Raw genomic sequence first — 23682 nt, 5'->3', positions numbered from 1 at the left:
GTTTTTATCATAAATCGGTGTTGAATTTTGTCAAAAGCTTTTTCTGCATCTATTGAGATGATCATATTGTTTTTATTCTTCAGTTTGTTAATAGATGGTGTATCACATTGATTGATTTGCATATATTGAGGAATCCTTGCATCCCTGGGATAAATCCCACTTGATCATGGTATATGATCCTTTTAATGTGTTGTTGGATTCTGTTTGCTAGTATTTTATTGAGGATTTTTGCATCTATATTCATCAGTGGTATGGGTCTGGAATTTTCTTTTTTTGTAGTATCTTTGTCTGGTTTTGGTATCAAGGTGATGGTGGCCTCATAGAATGAGTTTGGGAGTGTTCCTTCCTCTGCAATTTTTTGGAAGGATTTGAGAAGCATGGGTATTAGCTCTTCTCAAAATATTTGATAGAATTCACCTGTGAAGCCATCTTGTCCTGGACTTTTGTTGGAAGATTTTTAATCACAGTTTCAATTTCATTACTTGTGATTGGTCTGTTCATATTTTCTATTTCTTCCTGGTTCAGTCTTGGAAGGTTACACATTTCTAAGAATTTGTCCATTTCTTCCAGGTTGTCCATTTTATTGGCATAGAGTTGCTTGTAGTAGTCTCTTAGGATGCTTTGTACTTTGGCGGTGTCTGTTGTAACTTCTCCTTTTTCATTTCTAATTTTATTGATTTGAGCCTCTCCCTCTTTTTCTTGATGAGTCTGGCTAATGGTTTATCAATTTTGTTTATCTTCTCAAAGAACCAGCTTTTAGTTTTACTGATCTTTGCTATTTTTTTCTTCATTTCTTTTTCATTTATTTCTGCTCTGATCTTTATGATTTCTTTCCTTCTACTAACTTTGGGTTTTGTTTGTTCTTCTTTCTCTAGTTCCTTTAGGTGTAAGGTTAGATTGTTTATTTGAGATTTTTCTTGTGTCTTGAGGTAGGCTTGTAATGCTATAAACTTCCCTCTTAGAACTGCTTTTGCTGCATCCCATAGGTTTTGAATGGTCGTGTTTTCCTTGTCATTTGTCTCTACATATTTTTTTATTTCCTCGTTGATTTCTTCAGTCATCTCTTGGTTATTTAGTAATGTAATGTTCAGCCTCCATGTGTTTGTGTTTTTTACATTTTTTTCCCTGTAATTGATTTCTAATCTCATAGTGCTGTGGTCAGAAAATATGCTTGACATGATTTCAATTTTCTTAAATTTACCAAGGCTTGATTTGTGACCCAAGATGTGATCAGTCCTGGAGAATGTTCCACGTGCTGCTGTTTTTGGATGGAATGTCCTATAAATATCAATGAAATCTATCTGGTCTATTGTGTCATTTAAAGCTTCTGTTTCCTTATTAATTTTCTGTTTGGATGATCTGTCCACTGGTGTAAGTGAGGTGTTAAAGTCCCCCACTATTATCATGTTACTGTTGATTTCCTCCTTTATAGCTGTCAGCAGTTGCCTTATGTATTGAGGTGCTCCTATGTTGGGTGCATATATATTTATAACTGCTATATCTTCTTCTCAGATTGATCTCTTGATCATTATGTAGTGTCCTTCCTTGTCTCTTGTAACATTCTTTATTTTAAAGTCTATTTCATCTGATATGAGTATTGTTATTCCAGCGTTCTTTTGGTTTCCATTTGCATGGAATATCTTTTTCCATCTCCTCACTTTCAGTCTGTATGTATCCCTAGGTCTGAAGTGGGTCTCTTGTAGACAGCATATATATGGGTCTTGTTTTTGTATCCATTCAGTGAGCCTGTGTCTTTTTGTTGGAGCATTTAATCCATTCACATTTAAGGTAATTATCTATATGTATGTTCCTATTACCATTTTCTTAATTGTTATGGGTTTGTTTTTTTAGGTCCTTTTCTTCTCTTGTGTTTCCCACTTAGAGAAGTTCCTTTAGCATTTGTTGTAGAGCTGGTTTGGTGGTGCTGAATTCTCTTAGCTTTTGCTTGTCTGTAAAGCTTTTGATATCTCCATGGAATCTGAATGAGATTCTTGCCAGGTAGAGTAATCTTGGTTGTAGGTTCTTCCTCTTCATTACTTTAAATATGTCATGCCACTCCCTTCTGGCTTGTAGAGTTTCTGCTGGGAAATCAGCTGTTAACCTTATGGGAGTTCCCTTGTATGTTATTTGTCATTTTTCCCTTGTTGCTTTCAATACTTTTTCTTTGTCTTTAATTTTTGTCAATTTGATTACTATGTGTCTTGGCATGTTTCTCCTCGGGTTTATCCTGCCTGGGACTCTCTGCACTTCCTGGACTTGGGTGGCTATTTCCTTTCCCATGTTAGGGAATTTTTCGACTATAATCTCTTCAAATATTTTCTCGGGTCCTTTCTCTCTCTCTTCTCCTCCTGGGACCCCTATAATGCGAATGTTGTTGCGTTTAATGTTGTCCCAGAGGTCTCTTAGGCTGTCTTCATTTCTTTTCATTCTTTTTTCTTTATTCTGTTCTGCAGCAGTGAGTTCCACCATTCTGTCTTCCAGGTCATTTATCTGTTCTTCTGCCTCAGTTATTCTACTATTGATTCCTTCAAGTGCAGTTTTCATTTCAGTTATTGTATTGTTCATCTGTTTGTTTGTTCTTTAATCCTTCTAGGTGTTTGTTCTTTAATTCTTCTAGGTCTTTGTTAAACATTTCTTGCATCTTCTCAATCTTTGCCTCCATTCCTTTTCTGAGGTCCTGCATCATCTTCACTATCATTATTCTGAATTCTTTTTCTGGAATGTTGCCTATCTCCACTTCATTTAGTTGTTTCTCTGGGGTTTTATCTTGTTCCTTCATCTGGTACATAGCCCTCTGCCTTTTCATCTTGTGTATCTTTTGTGAATGTGGTTTTTGTTCCACAGGCTGCAGGATTGTAGTTCTTCTTGCTTCTGCTGTCTGCCCTCTGGTGGATGAGGCTATCTAAGAGGCTTGTGCAAGTTTCCTGATTGGAGGGACTGGTGGTAGGTAGAGCTTGGTGTTGCTCTGGTGGGCAGAGCTCAGTAAAACTTTAATCTGCTTGTCTGCTGATGGGTGGGGCTGGGTTCCCTCCCTGTTGGTTGTTTGGCCTGAGGCGATCCAATACTGGAGCCTACCTGGCTCTTTGGTGGGGCTAATGGCAGACTCTGGGAGGCCTCATGCCAAGGAGTACTTCCCAGAACTTCTGCTGCCAGTGTCCTTGTCCTCACAGTGAGCCACAGCCACCCCCTGCCTCTGCAGGAGACCCTCCAACACTAGCAGGTAGGTCTGGTTCAGTCTCCTATGGGGTCACTGCTCCTTCCCCTGGGTCCTGATGTGCACACTACTTTGTGTGTGCCCTCCAAGAGTGGAGTCTCTGTTTACCCCAGTCCTATCAAAGTCCTGCAATGAAATCCTGCTAGGATTCAAAGTCTGATTCTCTAGGAATTCCTTCTCTTGTTGCCAGACCACCAGGTTGGGAAGCCTGACGTGGGGCTCAGAACCTTCACTCCAGTGGGTGGACTTCTGTGGTATAAGTATTCTCCAGTTTGTGAGTCACCCACCCAGCAGTTATGGGATTTGATTTTACTGTGATTGCGCCCCTCCTACCATCTCACTGTGGCTTCTCCTTTGTCTTTGGATGTGGGGTATCTTTTTTGGTGAGTTCCAGTGTCTTCCTGTTGATGACTGTTCAGCAGTTAGTTGTGATTCCAGTTTTCTTGCAAGAGGGAGTGAGTGCACGTCCTTCTACTCCACCATCTTGAACCAATCTCTCTCATTTATATTTTTATTTTGGAAAATGTGTTTGTAACCACTTGTTGTTTAAATACACTTGCAGTCTAAATAGTTTTCTATTGCTGGCAAAGCTTTGAATTTTTGCAACAGTGACCACATATTAAAAAGTGGAGCATCTCTTCATTCCCAGTTCATTTTTAAGTGTACATGATGCTTTATTATTTAACTCAATAGTTTTACCAAAGCATAAATTGTGGTGTTTGTACTATGGTACTACTGACATCTTCTACCACTTGGATGCTTCTTTGAAAAGACAAATATTTAGCAAAATTAATAGCTACTTAAATGGTTTGAATTGAAGGACGCCAAAAAATCCTTCTTGTCCTCAATCACTTCTCCTATTAATTTTGCAGAGCCTATGATATGCTATCTGTAGGTGCGTTGTTCATAGACTACTCTCAATGTTTGTTCAAAGAAATCAGTACCATATCTCTCTGATTCTCTCCTCAATCCCATCCTACATCAGACTAGGATCTGTAAATGCTGAATTTAAAAAGGCATGTGTTATCAGTTATTGGAGGGGAAGGGGCAGACTTAAGGGAATAGCTGGGATCAGGGCTCCAAGCTTCTGGCTGACAGAACTCAGTACCAGTGTGTGGCAGGGGAGACACCTAATGGACATTTTGTTAACTGATTACATTGTGAAACTCTTACCTTATTAAGAAAAGAATTAAAGAAGAAACTCTGGGCGTTTCTTCTGAGGCCAGATGGCCAACACAGGGCCTTCCCCTTTTCCGTGGTTGTAAGGTTGGATGCAACCCCTGCTTAGACCTCGTTGTACCTAAAAGGATCCCCTCAGAAAGAAACTCATCCTGCCACTGTCATGAGTCAGGGGTGACCACTTCTAGAATGCTCATTCCTTGAGACTGTAGAATTGTTGGGAGCGTCTATTTGATACCTCCGTTAATGCAGAACATTTTCAAATCATCTGCCTCAGAATTGTCCTTGGGAAGCCGCAGACTGGCCATCAGGCTAGCCCCAGGGCGGGTGGGGAGGCCCTGAGAGAAGACCCTGGATTGGGAGGTCCTCAGCATAGTATTTTCACCCACTGACCCAGCCCTCTGTGCTCTAAATACAGAAAGGAGGGAAGATGATTGTGTGTCCCCGAGAACTGCCAATTCATTGATTTCCTCACAATTCCATTGCCCCTGCCTCAGCTTAGGCCATGAATTAATCTACATAGGAGGGCTAGAGGGTAAGTATTATCTTAGCATTAGCTATTATCACTCAGCCCTTGGACAATGGGAATCACCTCTTTATGGGCTTACCTGACTCCAATCTTACTTCCCTCCAACTTTACCTCTACACTGCACTACAGGTCCTTCCAAACCTGGGTGGCTCCCCTCTACCTTAAGGCTAAAGCCCAACCTATCAAAAAGTCACACAAAGAACACAATTACGTGGACCCTCATAACCCTCTCCAGTGTCATCTCTTGCTATACTTACCATAGGCTTCTGCCCCTATGAACTCTTGCACACTCTTCTTTTGTACTTTAGAAGTGCTGAGCTACCTACAGGTGCAAGGATGCACTATGCTTCACACTTCCATATATAGTTCGCCTGGATTCAGGGTTTGGGAACACTCAGATTCTATGTAGAGCTAGCATTTATTAAGTGCTATGTTCCAGACCCTTTATATGAATTAATTCCTAATAATACTTTATATGTATTATTCCACTTAATTGTCACAACAATTTTCTGAGGTTGATATATTAAAATCCCCATTTTGCAGATGAGGGAATTGAGACATAGAGAAATTAAGAAACTTTCCAGTGACCCCAGGGTTTGTAAGTAGTGGAGCTAGCAGTTGTATCCAGACAGTGTGATGCCAGAGTTTGCGCTGTTAATCACTACACTGTGCTACCTCTGCAAATCATAGGTGAGAGAGTTTAATCTATGTTGTCTTAAATATCTAACAAAGGAAGAGATCCAGAATTAAAAATCACTCATCTAGTTTAAGCTTGGTGACCTTAAAATGGGAAGTTATTGCAATGATAAACTCAAAGTCATAATTAGCTTAACATTGAAATTTGTATCATATTTGAGAGAACTAAGTATTGATGTATCTAATTAGCTTTGTTCTTAGATATTCTGTCAAAAACATCTTTGTCTTTTATGAAAAATCTCTCCTAAGATACTGCCATGTCACACTTGAAGAGAAACAAGATACAAAGGTTCAAGGCTTCTTAGGTGTCAAAGAAGGTATGTTCTGGAACTTTCTTACCGTGAGGGCTGCGATTCCAATACCAACAATTCCGATGAGCTGGAGCTTAACACTGATGATGCGCTCAATTTCATCAATGCAATTCTGTTTTGGAAAAGAAGAAGTCAGGAATAACAGCTGGTGGTATGTGTGAATCATCACCCTGATCCAATCCTTTCCTTCTCTACAGAGCATCCTGTGAGAGTTAACCCATGTCAGCTTCTGTTCCTATTTAAACCATTCCTCCCAGATATCACTCTGATAAATTTAAAGCAAAAGTGTTTTTTGGGGAAAAATGACAATACTCTCCTTTTGGTGGAATTTTCCTATTTAGGCCAATGGCTGCTTCAAAGCCCTGAAACCTGGCTGGATGAAGCTATTCTGGGACCTGAGGCAATAAAACTTTGGGGCCTCTTCTTACTTTCAGCAAATAAAAAAAAGTAAAATATCCCCAAAATAATAGCCCCTTGCTTTTGGATTGTCATTTATAGTTTAAAAGACTTTCTACATACTTAGTCCAATTTACTATACAAGGTAGGCATCACCTAGTAAGAAGCTATAAAGTCTGTATAGATTCAAATTTAACAAAGGAAAGCCAAGTGTTGGGGGTTGGAGGACTGTTCTCTTCTATGGCGGCCGGGCTGGGTGGCCCTATTCTTTCATCTGTGTCCCATAGAGACCTGTGCAGTGTAGGTCCAAAGAACCTTCACAGATGGAGGAATATTGGACAGGGGGCAGAACAGATCACTTGTAATTGCAATTAGTTTCTCCAAATTCTATTTGGTCCTCTTAAATACAGAGGTATTCTCTCAACCCAATTTTGTCCTTAGGCTGCCCAGGTCCTTTTACTTGTCAATGGTCAGCTCTCTCTGATACCCACCTAAGCTATATGAAACTCTTACTGCTATCCTCACATCTCCTGTCATACTTCATTCATTCATCGTTCATTCATTCAACAAATATTTCTTGAACATCTGCCTTGCATTAGTCACCAGAATGGCATGGTGGATATGGAGAAAATAAGACATGGTTACTTTTGCCCTCAGGGAGCTCACAGTTTAGAGAAGGACACAGACTCACAAAAATAATTACAATACATTCTGGTAAAAGTTGAGAACCACTGCTCTAGATAGTGGCTCCCTTACTTATTGGAGTCAAGCTGTAGAAATTCTTCCAACCTTCCTCACCTGCACCTATAAACTTACACACTCCATTCATCCGGTGGCAGGTGCTGCTGTAGGCAGTGAGCATGCAGATGAGAAAGGCACACTGCTTCTTACTTCCTTCTCATTAAAGCCAAAGAAGTGCCCTGCTCTGCTGAAAGTCAACCCCTTTACTGGCTCTGGATCTTATTCTCTCATCTCCTCAGGAAGCCTGTGCTGTCACTTATCTCCTTTCCTTCCTACACACTCAGCCTCTCCTTCTCTGTAGCCAAGCAGGCATCTGAAGTCTTAGCTTCCTCCCTTTCACTCCCCACTCACACCCAGTCAGTCACCTGTGCCTGTTGACTCTACCCCTGGACGTCTCTGTATCTGTCGCCTCCTCTCCCTCCCCACGGTACGTGACTTGCTCTAGTTCCTCATCCTCTCTCACCAGGAAAAACATAAGTGCCACCTAAGCGGCCTCCCTCCATTGGTCTCCAGCCTTCTGTTCTACCAGTTATACCCAGCAGCCTGAGTGCTCTTTCAACAATGCAAAACGGATTATGTTAATCCTCTGCTAAAAGCAACGGCTTCTCCAAACTTCCAGGTATAAAACCATGCCATTGCTTACCTTTTCAAAAATGTCCCTCACCATTCCCTCTGGACTCCCTATTCTCCTCCAGTCCTGGAATTTCATGCTTCTGTTCTTGCTGCTTTCTGGGCCTGGAATGACCTTCCTTTGTCAAAACTTGGCTCAAGGATCCATCCTCTGCAAGCTTTCCTGACTCCACTGTATTCTGTACAGATACTGTGCTCTGTCAAGCATCAGCTCCCTTGACTAGTCTGTGAGGCCACTGAGGCAGGGACCATGTGTTTTTCACCTTAGAGTTTCCAGAACCTGGCATCATGCCTGCCACGCAGCACTTAATAAAGGAAGCATTTATCAGTGTGATGACACCCCTGGAAGGGTATGGGGCAACGTCCTTAGGGTGCATACCTCTGGCCCTGGTGAGCTTAATTAATGCCACTGCATTTGCATCATTACTGGCAAGTCAGCACACCATTATTCCCCAGGGTACCAGGAGCCTGGGACTCATCATTGCTTCACTTATTCTGCCTAGAATAAAGCTGAGGCTAGAAGCCACTGGCAGAGGGCCTCCCAGAATCACCCCTCCACCCCAAGGGCAAGAACCATCTTAACACCACAGGCAGGATAGGAACCTGGTAGAGGAGCTTACCTTGTGTCCTAGGAGCTCCTTTGGGCAGGTCGGTTGGACCTGTTCAGAGCTTTCTTTTCCACAGCACTGAAACTAGAGAGTCCGAAAAGAGCTTTTAGCACAAGGAGGGAGAAGCTGAAGCTACAAGTCCGGGTATCACTGCTAAGGACTGGGCGTGCTGAGGCCGCAAAACAGCTCTGAGGCCTGACACTACAACCTAGTGGCCGTTCTGGAGACAGTATGAAGAGTCACAGAGTCGTGCTAGCAAAGCAAGAAAGGACTTCACCAAATCTGTCCAAGTTTTATGACAGGAGGTGATTGAAAGCAATGCAAACAAGGCAAGAAGCTAGCTGACAGTGCCTGTGTAAACTGTTGTTTTTAGACAGGAGTTAGGTCTTTAGATTCTTCCTTTCAGCCTTGCTGAATAGCTAAAGTTTTATGAGCTTCAGGAAAGGTTCATTAACTGAGGAGAGCCTGGGACGGACAGGAGAAGTGGCCACAGTAAACCCCAGGGGCTAAAAGACTGGGGCTTGAATACTGGCCAGCCAACAGGTGTCCTGCCTTATGGCTGCCCTTCAAAGACAAAGGAACCTGTGTGCTGTCTGATGTCCCTGGGGCAGCTGCAGCTGAACAGGATAAATGGTTGGCACCTTCCAGGACAGACCTGTGACAGACAAGAACTGGGCTACCTTAAAACACCTGGCCAGGAGTTCATAGCTACTTCTCCATATGACAGGGGTTGAGAAATCAGGACGACACTGGCCTGGCCCATCTCCCCCGGGGAGCCTTCCTTGATGAACTGCCTGTAGCTGAGAACACTGCACTGACAGCACGTTCTCACAGGATGTCCCGGGAGAAAAGCAGCGTGCCTGTCTCATGTGCCCCTTCATTTTACAACTGAGGGCGCTGAGTGAGGATCAGGAAGGCAAGGAACTTGCTTCAGGTCACAAAGCTGTTCATTGGCACAGCTGCAGCTAGAGATAAGCTTTTCTGTCTTGAAGGTCACAGCTGTTTCTGTTACATCACAAGGCCACTCTTGTTTTTGTTTTTTTTTGTTGTTGTTTCTTGCAGTACGCGGGCCTCTCACTGTTGTGGCCTCTCCCGTTGCGGAGCACAGGCTCCGGACGCGCAGGCTCAGCGGCCATGGCTCACGGGCCCAGCCGCTCTGCGGCATGTGGGATCTTCCCGGACCAGGGCACGAACCCGTGTCCCCTGCATCGGCAGGGGGACTCTCAACCACTGCGCCACCAGGGAAGCCCCACAAGGCCACTCTTGAGAGAACCTGATATTTACTTGGGCGGCTTTCTCGATGTTCTTATTTGTGTGTGCGCTTCTGTCCCTTTGGGTGCATGTCCTGACTTCCTTCTGTCGACTCTGTGTTAGGCCTCTTTCTCTTCTAGGTTCTACACATAATGCAAACCGTGGCTCCCACGAAGGCAGACATATAGTGCAGTTGCCTGGCTTCACTCAATTTATTTTTAATCTGGGTGATTAGAGAGAACCTGGCTCATGTATAATCTTTAGAAGATTCCATTTTAAGGAAGAAGTAAAGTCACTTACTGTTGAGTGGAAGGTGATGAGAGTCCCATTTCCCTTTTCCCTGTCTCTAAGGTAATCGTTATAAGCTTCTTCATACATGGTCTGAACATGTCGTATAGCCTGAAAAATTACCAGGAAAACAAGAGGACGTGAGTGAGAAGTTTCAAACGTTCCCCTTTCATCAAGAATAAAACCCCTCTTCCCTACCCTTCAAAAATATGGCGTTTCCATATGTTTATCTGGATTTAAGGGTAATTCTGCCTATATGGAACAGATTATAGATTCTGGAGTTTCTAATATGCTTCTGAAGATGGAAGGATAGATTAACCAAGAATAATTTTCATAGACTAGAAAGATTTCTTAGAGTGGAGGTTCTCAACCTTGAATGGACATCAGCAACAGCTGAACCCCAGATTCCTGGGTCCCAGCCAGGTGATTCTGGTGCACAGCCAGGGTAGAAACCTATGCATTCTTGGGACTCCATTGGTTACAAGTACTCAAGTCTTTTCACGACATGGTTTAAAAGGTGTTCACGACCAAGGAAAACTGTTCCAGCATTCAAATATCATAGAAAACGTAGATAATGCTTTTTCTAGTATAATTGCATGTGATCCCCAAATCCATAGGTTCTCAAGAAGTCGTAAGATCCGATTCCTCTAACCTACAAATATAACCAGCTACTTTAGACAAATTCCAGAGGAGGTGACATTACTTATTCTACATGTTTACTGTTTTTAAAATCTAAAATAAGTTCATAAACACAATATTGATAGCACATGAATTTATGTAAAATCCAGTAAACTTAAGATTCCATCCTTCCTCCTTTTCCATTTCACTCCTCTCTTCCCCACTGCATGTTTACACTTAAAAAGACCCCTTCCTCTGTGGATTCTCCTGACAACCTATTCTGCTCACCTATAGTTTGAGCAAAAATTTTAAACTGGCTTCACTGGCACGCAGGAGGCTGCCTATAGTCTTTAAGGATGACCTGGCCTCTGCCCAGGCCAAACCCTAAGGACAAAGGGCAGGCTAACAAGGGATGAGAATGCGTGTTCTTCCCCATCCTTCTTTCTCATATCTGCAATCTAACTCCTCCCACATTCCAAACAGGATCATCTTAAATTAGAGATCCTTTTGTTACCAAAAAAACATAGGCCCCTCTATATATCTAATGAAAGCTAGGAACTATCTCCCCAGAAATACGTGTGCACCTATATGCACGCACACACATACACACATATGCTAAAGTCCACACCACACTCCTAGGTTAAAAAGTTCTGCATAAACGATTATTGTGGGGGTTATTTGGCTTTGGAATATCACTGTGGGTACCAATATTCTCATGACCTTTGCCGTAAAGAGAACACTTTAACCATCGTTAAAAAAAATTATAAGGAATATTTACTTACTACATCCTTGCCTATAAAAGCAAATACTCCAGTGGTTATTTCAGCAGCAAATATCACCAATAGGCAGGTAAAAAACTGTAGAGGAGAGAAAATACTAACTTCATTAATTCAATACCTTTTCAGTTTACTTAACCTCTTTGACTCTAGTTCCTTTTGAAAAGCACTAGGCAAGGTTATTAGTTTGAAGAGATCTAGCAGGAAGCATCTGGCCCCTTAGTTCATCCGTAGTTTGTTCACACATTCATTCACTCATTAATTCATTCAGCAATTGGTTATTGAGCATTTGCTCTGTGCCAGGTACTGTCCTTGATACTGGGTATACAGTGGTGAATAAGATAAGATCTCAGTGCCTCTGCTCTCAGGGACCTTATAGTAGAGAGAGGAGGATATGATAAATGAGTAAGCAATAAAAGAGTAAGTTCATTTCAGAGAGTGATATAGAAATCCCACAACCTAGAACAGCACCCGGCACCCATATGTTCAGTGACTACTTGATGAACAAAAGAGATTCTATAAAGATATAAAATAAGACCAGAAGATAGAGAGTGGCTGGTGGGACTGGGTTTGGGGAGGGGGTGACTTGAGACTGCGTGGTCTGGATGGCTTCCCTGAGGAGGTGGAAGTGGAGGTGAAGGGTGTCCTTCTGGACAGATTTCTGTTCCAATCTCGGGGTCTGCTCTGATTAAACTAAGTTCAGTGATAAGACCTGAGATGCTCAGCAACAGGGGAAAGAGAAAGAATAGAGAACTGAGGGAATGAGTTAGAAATCTTACATGGCAAGAGATCAGGAGAAGGGCTTCCCTGGTGGCGCAGTGGTTGAGAATCTGCCTGCCAATGCAGGGGACACGGGTTCGAGCCCTGGTCTGGGAAGATCCCACATGCTGCTGAGCAACTGCGCCTGTGCACCACAACTACTGAGCCTGCGCATCTGGAGCCTGTGCTCCGCAACAAGAGAGGCCGCGATAGTGAGAGGTCCGCGCACCGTGATGAAGCGTGGTCCCCGCTCGCCGCAACTAGAGAAAGCCCGTGTGCAGAAACAAAGACCCAACACACCCCCAAGTCAATCAATCAATCAATAAATTTATTTAAAAAAAAGAGATCAGGAGAAGCAGCCAGAGTTCAAACACCAAAGGTTGCAATGAGTAAGGAGAGGCCGCCTAATAAAACTGCCATTTCTCCTCATGGAGAAACACAAAAACTTTCTTCCTGCTCCTCTTCTTTCTTAGGTCACACTGGCACTGGATGTATAGCAGTTAACGGAAATTATTTCTATTTTTTTTTTAAAAACCAGAGGCTACTAAACTAAATAGCCTTAAAATAAACCACAAGAGGTATGTTTGTTTAAATTACCGATCTCAAACAGCAGTACTTTTCTTATCGATGACAGTGCTTCCCTGACTATGGGAATCTTGTAGCTGCCTCACTCACTGTGAAATATTATGAGGCACTTTTTCTCCCAAAACATCTTCACACTAATGACCTATTTCTTGTTTTTTTTCACATTTTCCACAGAGGTAGGGACAAAGAGAACGTCCAGCTCCCTTCAGGCCAAGCCCCTCCCCGCCTCGCCCCACTTACAGATCCGAGAACGCACTGGGACTCCCGCGTGGCTCCACAGCAGCCGAGGAAGCCCACGGCCATCATCAGGGCCCCCGCTCCAGCCAGCACATACAGCCCTGGGGGAAGAGGCCAGAGAAGAGGCTGACGACTCCAGATCGGCCCTCTCCCCGGCACCAGTGCTGCCAGCCCAGCCTCTGCCACCACTGCCCCAGGCATCTGGCCCCGCAGGGCCTTCAGTTGTTCATAGGATAAAGGGAACCCTTGTGGAAGGCTTCTTGCTGAGAGCTTCATGAGGGGTAGGGGCTGCTGTAATCCCCAGGGAACAAAGAAAGCCCATGCTTACAGAGGTGAAGGGAGCCGCCCAGGCTCACACAACCAGCGAGGATCGGAAATCGCCTTTGTCCCACAGCTTACGCTTAGTCATCTGCGAGCGCCTCCTACGTGCCACGCACTTCACCTGTCAGATCTCCGCCACCCCTGTAAAGTGGGCGTTAATACCATGCACAGAGATTGGCGACAGTGGGTCCAGGGGCGGTGAGGAGCCAGTGCCAGAGCTGGGACGTGAACCCCTACCGTCCTAGGAGCCCGTGGCCCTCGTGGCACTCTGGAATTCGTGGCTGTCCCCATCCCATGAGAGGCCCTGAGGACAAAGTGTCTGGGACGGGAGGGGGGCCGTTGATCTGCCCAGGCTCAGATGGAGAAGCAGGGAGTGGGTGGAACGGAAGAGGGGAGCTTTTAGTCAGGGAGGGGGGCGGAGGGCACAGCGATGAGACAATATGGTTTTGTGTGAATGATAAACTCTAGAAGGCAGTACCATATACACTGGAGGCACGCAAGGTGGTAAGTGTTACAAGAAAATAGCCAGTGAGGGGACGTGATAAGGTAATATGCACCAAATAATGTTATTATTAATATAATATTAGCTACATTTATTTTAAGGGCTTATTTTCTCCAGGCACTATTCTAAGCGCCTAGCACAGATTTATTAATTTAATCTTCATGAAGCAGGTACCATTATTATCTCCATTTTTTTAGACAGAGGAACTGGGCCCCCAAAGGTTAAGTGACTTGCCCAAGATCACAGAGCTGGGATAAAAACACCCATCTGCCCCTAAAGCTAGCTTTATCCCATCCTGCCTCTCCAACAATAACAGCGGCCTTAACTTGGGTGGTCGTTTCACTTAGTTCTGAAGTCAAGCCACAGGAACAGCTGTTCCACAGAGAAAGAGAAGGGCAGAAATGTCTTGTTCTGAGAGAAATAAAAGCAAGCCAGTTTTTTACTTCCTTTTCTGATCCTGAGATAAGTTAGAACAAAATATGGGGCCTGGCACTCGACTTGCTTAGAATAATGCCAATCACCTCAACTTTATTTTCTGCATTTCATTCATATGAGTCAGCTGGGAACCACTCCCATCCACGAGAGGGCGGGGAGCTGGCGTCCCACCTCTGTGGGGAAACCCTGAGGTTGGCCTGCAGGGTGTCTCCAGGGGCCCCTCTGGGTGCTGACAGTTGTTTGTGGGCAGCCCTCTCTGTTCCCCGACAGACTAGGCGGCAGGCTGGGCTGCTCTGCTCCCTGCACCACCCAGGCTGTTCTCAGGGCCCTTTTCGGGGTCCAGGAAGCCCTGCTCTTCCGAGGTCCTGAGATGGGTATTTATTTATTTCCCAATAGGCAGGCTCAGCCACTTCCTCCCTTTTCCTTTTCTCTAAAAAAATAATTTCATGGGGAATGGATGTGGTAATGAGAGAAATGATACTGTATTAAAAATAATACTATTGTTGGTCCCACTGCCGAAATACCTTATTGTTTTAAATTTTTTCTTTATTTTTCAAAGCTCTTTTATTTCCATCATCTCTTTGGCTCCTCAAAACAGCGCCACTAAGTAAGGCAAGTATTATACACATTTCCATTTTACTAATGGGGGTAAGAGTGGCAAGAGGGCTCCAGGCTGGACACGCAAAGCCTCGAGCCCCGATTCCCACCCCACTGGAGCAGTTCCCTCACAGAATGTTTCCTGGGTGGGCCACCTTACTGTACTGATTTCCTACTTACAATGTTCATTGCCTCTTCGCTGCTACATGATACAGTCTACAGATTCTGCTTCGAGTCACTAGAGACTGGACCCACTGGGAACATTATCCATCCTACACTCCAGCCACACAGGAATTCACTATGATGTGACCCAGCCTACTCTTTGCCATGTTGTACCCCTGTGGGTTCTCATCTATGTCTCTCTCTATAGATGTTAGGTCCTGAAACAAACCTTATTCACCCTACATAGAATATGCTAGGAACAAGACAGAATTCTCGGTTAGTGTTTGTTGGATGAGAGGATAGAGAGAGAGCACACTAAATCTGAAGTTCTGGACTGGCTGTCTACTGTTGCCCATCTTTGCTTAGAGATACATGCTGGGGATACATTCCAACAAGCATCCAGGAAGCCACCAGAGGGCTGGGCTCTCCCAAGTCAGGTAGATGAGGGCACGGCTGTACACCGCGGGGAAAGCCTTCTGAGAGTGTGGACTCTAGGAGAGAGGGGTGCTCCTGCGGAGGCTGGGGTACAGTGGACAGCGGCACCGGGCTCTGAGGAGGACAGACCTGCTCCCCACTGCAAACAAGCTAACTCAGCCCCTTTTCCTTCTGAAATAAGAGCTCCCCAAGAAAATTCACTTATTTGTACAATATTTCATTCTTAGGCTATCAGAATTCCAGAGCTCACATCAAACACCCTGAAACTGCCCCAGGGGCTCCGATTCCTGAGGCCTCTCCCCAGCAAAGCTCCGTGTGCATGTGTGGCCACAGGACTCAGTTCAATGCCAAATGGACACTGCTGCTTGGAGCTGGTGGGAAAATCAGAAGAAATTCTACACGTGGCGAATTTCTTGGGCCTGCTGATTTCAGTTCCAAATCTGGTTGTAATACTCTGCACACCACAAGGCCACTTGTAGCTTCCAAGCATACCTTATCGTTTTTTTTTTTTTTGATCTGGCCCTCAAAACATAGTTGTTGAATGAATACATTAATTGGCAGTCACATTTTACTTCCAAGATGGTTTCTGTAGAGCCCTCTCGCTCCCGCGGCAGCTTTGTGACAAGTGTATGACCTATTTCTCAATCCCCTATGCCTTCTGAGTCCTATTTCCCTTGAGTTGAAAAAGGGAAAACACTTTGATATTGCATTTTTAGCATTAGTAGCTGGGCCTTGCAACGCCAGTGATCTCCAGGTGACATGCTACCACCAATTTCCTGACAATTCCATCACTTGTCTCTGGTTTCCGATCCTTCTTTTGAAGCTAGAAGCATCATTTCAGTTAACGCAGAAAGGAGATGGTGGCATCCTAAAAGGCTTGTCTGCATCAACTCATTTTTAAATGGCCCCCCTTTTAAGGACTGGGGAGTGACACGCTCATCAATTTCGGTGGCTTTTAGCTGCAGATGATTTCACATACCCGCCTAATGACCATTTTTCATCTGAAAATATTTTTCTCTGCCTCTGTGCAACTTTCCCTCTCTCCCAGCTTGCCCTGGACACACATAATTATATATGTATTTAGAATACTGGATGGGACTTAGTTTATGGGGAAGGTAAGGACTAGGTACTGTGCAGCTGTTAGTTATTGAGTGCTGTTCTAGGAGCTGAACATACATTAGTCATGGAGTCATTCAACACTGAGTAACCACCACCATTCCCAGTGCCTCAGCTGCTCTATGCAGCAACTGTCCTTTGCCCTAGGCAGGCATTATCTCAGGAACCTGCCACCTGGAAGCCTCAGTGCTACCAGTTGGTGTCTCGCCCTGACTACATGGCATCTAAACTACTCTTTTATCTTCCCCTCTCTTACTCTCCCACATCATTGTGCCTCCCGCAGGCTGACTCCTTCCTCAGCCTGCCCGCACTGCTGTAATGACAGCTGACGTTTATTGAGGGCTCATGACACAACAGGTACTGCGCTCAAGCCACGTTCATAGGTTAAATTATCTCATACATCAACCCTATGAGGTATGTAGAAATGGTATTCATATTTCACAGATTAGGAATCTGAGACACGGAGAACTAATTTATGGAAGATTGCATGACTAGTGAGGGGGGAAACTGGAACTGAACCCGGGGTTCTATTCCAAAGTGCACACCCTCACTCCTATGCTGCACTTTCAGAGGGAGCTCAGAAGAAGCGTGATTTTCTTAGCTAGAAATCTGTGAATTTTGCAATTTACAAATGGCAGGAGGGTTCTTTTCCTTCTTCCTTGAGAAAAGTGCCCGAGGGATCTATCATTGATGATTTCTGGGTTTTCCCTTCAAAGCACATTGGTGGGAGCTAGAAATCCAGGTCTGCCAGCTGCGCCTCAGTTTTGTTATGTGTAATATGGCAATAATTATCTATTAAGTTCTTGTAAAAATGCTTTGGAGAAATTGTCTCAACAATGTAAGCTATGGCACGTGTCTGTTCTGCAATTACTAGGAATCTCAGGTACAACTAAAAATTGAGAAGTAAAAAAATATTAGCAGAGTGAGTCAGAGTTGTTAAAGAGTCAAGCCAGCCCCTCAGCACTCAGCGCTGGAATGCTTTCCTTACACAGAACATCCAGCCGCCATCAAAGCCAGGCTCTGCGGCTCTGGATTCACAGGGAGGGACAGCCACAGAGAGCCTGCGATCCCGGAGAGCGAGTGGCTGCTGTCTGTGTGGGCAGCCCCTTCCCCTTCATGGAGAAACCCGATGACGCCCTCGGCCCTCTGCTCACAGACATGACTTCATGTGCTCCAGCTTTCTGAGGGCCGAGGGGATCGCTCCTTACTCTGCCTCCTGGAAAGAAGACCCCTGTGCTGCCTGTACCCCTAAGGGGCAGCCCCAGGGACAAGTTGTAACAGGAAAGCAGAGGGGCACATTGGTGGAACTTGGAAGACACTGGGGCCTTCTCCCAAGAGTTCACTGAAGGAGACTAATGTGGAAAGCGTCTGGGAAACACCAAGTCACCCAGCCTTTCTTGCTGCCAGCTCCACTTTTGCCAGGCTCTCCTTTCTCCACGATAGCAACCAGTGGACACGACAGCCCAGGTCAGCCTCCAGGTCTCGACCTGAGCTCAGAGGTCCTTGAGAAGAGGCAGCAGGTGCAGTCAGTCTGACTACCCCGGCTCCCTGGCCTCATTTCCAGCTCCCCTCACAGCTGGATCCTCTCCACACTGGCCTCTGGCTGTGAAGTCACCTCCAGATCTTTATTATAAGAAGGGACCTTCTCTCCATCACCAAGGAGAAAGACCCAAGGGTCCCAGAGAGGAAAGCATCCCCCTAGAGGCGGCAGTCATGTGCCCAGAAGCAGGGAGCTAGACCACGTGCCTTTCTGAGGTCCCTCTCAGGGAGAGGTGGTATTTCTTTAAGAGTGCTTCAATGGGCCAAGCCTATCTCCAGGGCTCTTTAACAATGGGGTGATAAGAGTGTAATGGGCTGATTGCTCTGAAACCTATTCTGAGAAGGAAAATACACAGAGCAGTGCACAGTACCCTGTGACATGAAGTGAGAGTTTCCAAAAACTGGGCCTGCTTCTTCTTTAAAGTCCTGTTACCTCACACTGTTTGCTATGCAAGTCCATAAAATGCAATCCTGGTGTACTTTTCTTCTCGTTTTATTGCTAGGGAACTGGTGTCTTTCCTATTTGGAAAATTATTTATTGAGGAAAGAAACATCCATTTCTGTAAACATGTATATTGCTCTTTCTATTTATATGATAAGAAGTATTTAAAGTGGAGAAAAGGTCCCTGACCTCACAAGGACTTTTTCTTGTTGGCACGCTCCAGAGAGACAGCACAGGCCTGGGCGTTGGCAGACCTGGGGTGCGGGCTGAGCCCCACCCTGAAGGGCTGGAAAACCACGGCTGACTGTCAGCACCCCTCCTCCTCTGCTTCAACCCCTGGTCCTCAGTTTCCTTATTCCGTCTAGCGCTAAGACTCTATGAGAATCCACTTCTCTGGACTTCAAGCACTGACCGTGAGCATTCTCACCACCAGCTACTCAAGGGTGACTTAGAGAGGGGAGGGAGAGCCAAGGGTGGGCAGACCCACGCCGCGCCCCAGGTGCCAAGAACAAGCAGGAAGGATTCAGGCCCCGCTGTGAGGGCTGTTGTTTTCCCCACCCAGAGTTCACTTCCTTTTCTTTTCTATTAGACAAAGAACCTCCTCCACTCTCAGTCCTTGTGGTCTGAGAGGGCTGACTCGCCTCAGCGCCAAGGCAGGTGTGAAGCCCAGGCTTCAGCCAACGAGCCCGTCCCGAGCAGCTGGCCGCGATGACTGGTGTGGGAACGGGCGCTGGACCCAACATTGCCAGCGACAGTGCGACCCAGGACTTCGGTTGGATCAGTTGGAATGAAAGAACGTGTACTGTTGCTGAGGTTACCTGGGAGATGGCGCCTGGAGCTGTGGGTGGACGTTTTATCACGTCTAGGGGGAACCTGCCCCAAACTGGGGCCACAGGAAAGCGGAGCTAAGAGGTGGCTTACAGACTGCATTCCAATCACATCACTTGTGTCCCTGTGATGAGAACTAATCCTGACTTTTCAGTTACGTGAGTCAAGAAATTTCTGCTTTGCTCTAGACAGGTTGAGTCGTTTCTGTGATTTGCAATTAAAAGCGTCCTGACCGATATGTCCATAAATATATGACATTTCTTGCATCTTGGGCCGTTCATGTTGCTTTAGTTTACATTAGGACATAGGATCAGGAACGTCTGTATAGAACTAGTTTGTTCTCCTATTTAATGCAGGAATCTCCTGTATTGATAAAGGCTCCATTCTGATTTTGGGGTAAATACCAAGGTATCAGAGGGATCACTTAGACCTGTAGAAGTCTGCTCAGCTTCTTTGATCTATCAAGTCATTAGAAAGCTTTTCTTATGTTGGCCCCAAATCTACACCTGTGAAATTGCTATCAGTGCTTTGTCTCTGGAGCAACACAGACAGAGGCTGCCCCCCAGACTGGCTTCCATCTTTCCTTCCACATACCCGCCCCTCTCTCTAACCGAGCAGGGTCCCTTACCTCAGGTTTCCATCTGAAAACCATGAGTTGTGACTTCTAGGCTTGACTCTGTCTATCACTGATATCTTTTTTGTTTTGATTCCTTCTGTCCCTGAGTTTAACGATGTTTAATAATAATATTTAATAATGCTTAATAAAGTTTCTTGTCTTTCTGTCCCTTTCTTCACAATTCCTACTGCAACCACCATGGGTTATGCCCTTACTTCTTCAGGCCTGACTATATCAATAATCTAGCACTGTCTTTTTCTGTCCTCCCCTCTCATTCCACAATAATCTCTTTAAAAGGCAGTGTAGGTCGTACCCTCCCCCAAACCCTAAATTATCCTTCTATTGTTTATTAAATTAACTAGCCCTGACATTCAAGGCCCTCTATACTTGTCCTCTGTCCCTCCCCAACTTTTCTAATCTTAATTCCTACCATGCCCATATCCTTTACATTCTGGTAAGAGTCCTCTGCCCAGCCTCACCTTGCTAATCACTATCCTATAGACACACTGTGTGCCCCAAACCTCTGCAGTCCCTATTCTTCCTTTTCTCTATCGATTATGGTTGGTCTTTCAAACCTAACTCAAATCCTTCTTGCCTCACCAGTTTAGAATGACCCCTGATGCACCAACTGCAAATACCACCAAGTCAGCACTTGGTTACACACTAGTTTCTCATCCCCTACTTATCACATGGTCTCAGAATTGGAGGCTACGTCAGCCTCCAACTCCTCACCCCTTTCCCACAGTTGGAGGGAGACGGCTACTACCCCTCCCACACTGAGGCCTCTCTCCGTGGCAGCCCTCCCTCCACCCCTCCCTCCTCTCTCCACCCCCCTCCTCTCCCCCTTCTCTCTCCCCTCTGCAGTCCCTAGTCATGGAGGGACTGAGATTGACCCCTCCACATCTTGAGATGTCTCTCTTCATTTTGAATTATGTGTCTCTCCTAGACAATTTAAAATACAAGATCACAAATACACAGAACCAGACCCTGACTGGGCAGGGGTCCCCCGTCACCCCAGATGGATGAGTGAATAACTGACTTTGTGGTGTGCCCACTTCACTCAGGGGGCCAAAGGGGCTTTTCCAATTCTTTGGAAATGAATTGTGGTTACACGCTGGGCTTCTTTTCTTGAAGTGGCTGAAAGAAACACAACAGTTCAGTCCCACCTGGTCTTCTTTGGTTTTAGAAGCAGAGGGATGAACCACGTGTGGGGTGGGCAGGGTAGGGGTGGTAGGGCCCTCTCCTCTCCGCTTGGACCACACATCCCTACCCCAGGGCCAGGTGGGCATCTGGGGCTCAGGTGTGCCTCCTTTCTCTCCCTCCATCCCCCGTCCCAGAAGTCCAGGTGCAGGCTCCACTCGAAGCCGGGGCAGCCCCAGCTAAGGCGGAGGAGAGCTGAAGTCACTCACCCATGTAGAAGTACTCTGGGGAACTGTCCTCCGACGAGAAATCCTTCATGGTGCCTCCAAACCGAAACCACAGTCCAAAAGCAATGACTGCCGACCCTGCCAGCTGAAAGGTAAACAGCCTGCATTTACAAGGGAGGGGAAAGTGTGTGCAGGACCTGGGAGGCCTGAGGCCCAGAATCTGAGGGTTGGAGGGGGGCCCCTAAGAAACCAGCCCGTCTCCTCTTTCTTATAATAGGAGTGGAATGATGTGCTCAAAGCCCCCAGCCCACCCCAGGTCCCTGATATGATATTAAAACTGGGGTTTCCTGATTGCAAGCCCGGAGTTTCTCCCATTCTGCCAGGCTGCCCCGCGGTTATGGGGCATACACAGCACAGCCCAGGAGGCGTCTCAGAAAGGGTATTCCCACAACAGTCCCCCGGGAAGGTATTTGGTTCCTGCCCTATTGTCCCCTGCTGGGCACATGGGATTTCCTCACCAACACCACAGTGAGAGGTCACGGAGAGCAAGATGAACTCCAAGACTGGGGGAAACCCACTTTTTTAAATGGGAAGAAAACACGCCAACCTCAGAACCTGCCCACACCTCCTGAGTGTGCAGTGCCCAGTTAGAAAGCCGTTTTAGAGGCGCCTAGAAGCCGTCCTAACCCCCAGGCTGCCACTGTCACTGTGCCGCACTGCCTGGGGATGGTTTTGCAGGCAGTGAGGGAAACTGGCTGGGGTTGTTTTGTTTCTTTTTTTTTTTTTTGGTTGCTATTTTGGGTTTCCATGGAAAGCAAGAAAGGAAAAAGTAATTTTCTGAAAAAGCCTGGTCTGTGTGCTGTGTGGCTCAGGGAGAGGCTGAGTGGCCGGCGCAGGCAGCGGCTGGGCAGGCTGGCGGCTGGTAGAGTCATGGCCCGCTTCCTCTCCGCCACTTGGAGGGCTTTTGTGAGGCTCCGCACCTGAGCTGGAAGCCTTTCCTTCCCAGGACTGTCACAAAGGCCCGCCAGCAGGCTCCTCTCTCTCCACAAACACCCATCTCGAATTTCATTGTGTCAATCAACAGATGGCCACTGGCACCTTCTGGACTCAAGGCACCACAAGTGAGCAGAGATGTAGAAAGAGCCCCGTGGTTCTGCCAACCCATCCAGTTAGTGTTGGGCTCCCCTAACCCATCCCCAGACCAACAGTTTAGAGGCTGCCCCCGCCCCAGCAGGGAAGAGTAGACACAGATGCTGGCAAAAGGGAGACAAGCACACAAGTCAGAGAAGTAGAGGTTTAATAAGGAAAAATGATGTCAAAGTCAGGGCAGACCAGAGCCCTGTTTATACAAGATCCTTCTGTCTGTGGGCTATTTGTAAAGGGCCGGGGCTATCTGTCTGAATATATATGAGGACTTTATCTTTCTTCACCCTCCATCTTCCCAAGGCCCATTCCCTCCATGGCCAGCTTCTTAAGCAGAGCAGCATGACTGCTGCAGGAGGAATTGGAGGGGCAGAGGTCTACCAGCTGGACTCTCTAATGTGGAACAACTAAAAGTTTCCAGTACTTAGAGGAAAGCACTAATTAGATAATGTGAAGAACAGCTAAAGGAACTGGGTGCAACCAGCTTTCAAAGGTTTTTGCATTTTTTAAAAGGGTAGCAAGGCGTGGAAAAATATTCCGAGAAGTCATGTTAAAACATTAACGATACTTTTCTTTGACAGGTAAAATTACAGGTGACTTTTCTCTTTTCACGATACTTTCTAAGGTTTGTGCGTGAAGCAGGTATTACTCTTGTAAGTTTAAAAGTGTGATATGGTAGTTTAACTGATCAGTCCAGAAAAAAATGGGGAGAGTTTTCTTGGGCTGTGCTTTAGTTTGGGAGGAAATCGGCTTTGAGGTCATTGCTGTTTCTGGTGCAGGGAAGAGGTCATTGTGAGGTCACTGCTGTTTTCTGATGCCCTTGGGAAAGCCCCATCCTCGGAGTGCTAGGGGCTCCCTGGGACAGATGTGCCCAGCAAACCCTCACAGGCAGCCCTGCCTACGCCGCCTCTGCAGCAACTCGGTGGAAAGAGTTTCCAAGTACGAAGCGAAAATCTGTTGATGGAGGCGTCAGGCCAAGGCCTGTAATCACCGAGCAGACTGTGGAGGAGGTGACTGGTCCCAGGGACACCCTATCACGAGGCCACATTTTTGGCACCTCTGACCACAAGCTCTAATTTATAGCTGTCTGGGATCATCCTCCCAGACGGAATACATTTGTCCATTTTTGGCACCGATGTGTTTGATGCATAATGGAAAATTAAAAGAGAGGCTGCAATTTAAAGCCAAGGGGCAAAATGAGAAAAACTCGGCGCCTGCTCGTCCACACCCCCCCCCCCCCAACCCCAAACGCAGGCTTTCCTCCTGGGTCAAGGAAACTGTGGTGTGGCTGAATGTCGTCACTGCGGAGGGAATCCTCCCAGCATGCCGCAGGATCAAGAAAACTGTGGGCGGGGCCAGGT

The 23682-nt window shown here is 45.9% G+C and overlaps 1 protein-coding gene across 2 annotated transcripts in view; it reads right to left on the bottom strand.

The window, feature by feature from the left end:
- TSPAN2 (tetraspanin 2) overlaps window positions 1-23682 on the bottom strand; it is a 43148-nt gene that overhangs the window by 5961 nt on the left and 13505 nt on the right. Inside the window, exons 2-7 of one of the 2 annotated variants that reach the window (XM_060139256.1) lie at window positions 21221-21323; window positions 12822-12919; window positions 11244-11318; window positions 9856-9954; window positions 8317-8388; window positions 5958-6041 (exon numbers count right to left, since the gene is read on the bottom strand). In XM_060139256.1, coding sequence (XP_059995239.1) covers window positions 5958-6041; window positions 8317-8388; window positions 9856-9954; window positions 11244-11318; window positions 12822-12919; window positions 21221-21323 — 531 coding nt within the window. Of the gene's footprint in view, window positions 1-5957; window positions 6042-8316; window positions 8389-9855; window positions 9955-11243; window positions 11319-12821; window positions 15100-21220; window positions 21324-23682 lie in introns of those variants that run through there. The other variant, XM_060139255.1, reaches the window with a different exon arrangement.

Source organism: Lagenorhynchus albirostris, chromosome 2 (genome assembly GCF_949774975.1).
Source record: "Lagenorhynchus albirostris chromosome 2, mLagAlb1.1, whole genome shotgun sequence".
Classification (NCBI taxonomy): domain Eukaryota; kingdom Metazoa; phylum Chordata; class Mammalia; order Artiodactyla; family Delphinidae; genus Lagenorhynchus; species Lagenorhynchus albirostris.
This window is presented reverse-complemented; position numbering and strand designations above follow the sequence as displayed.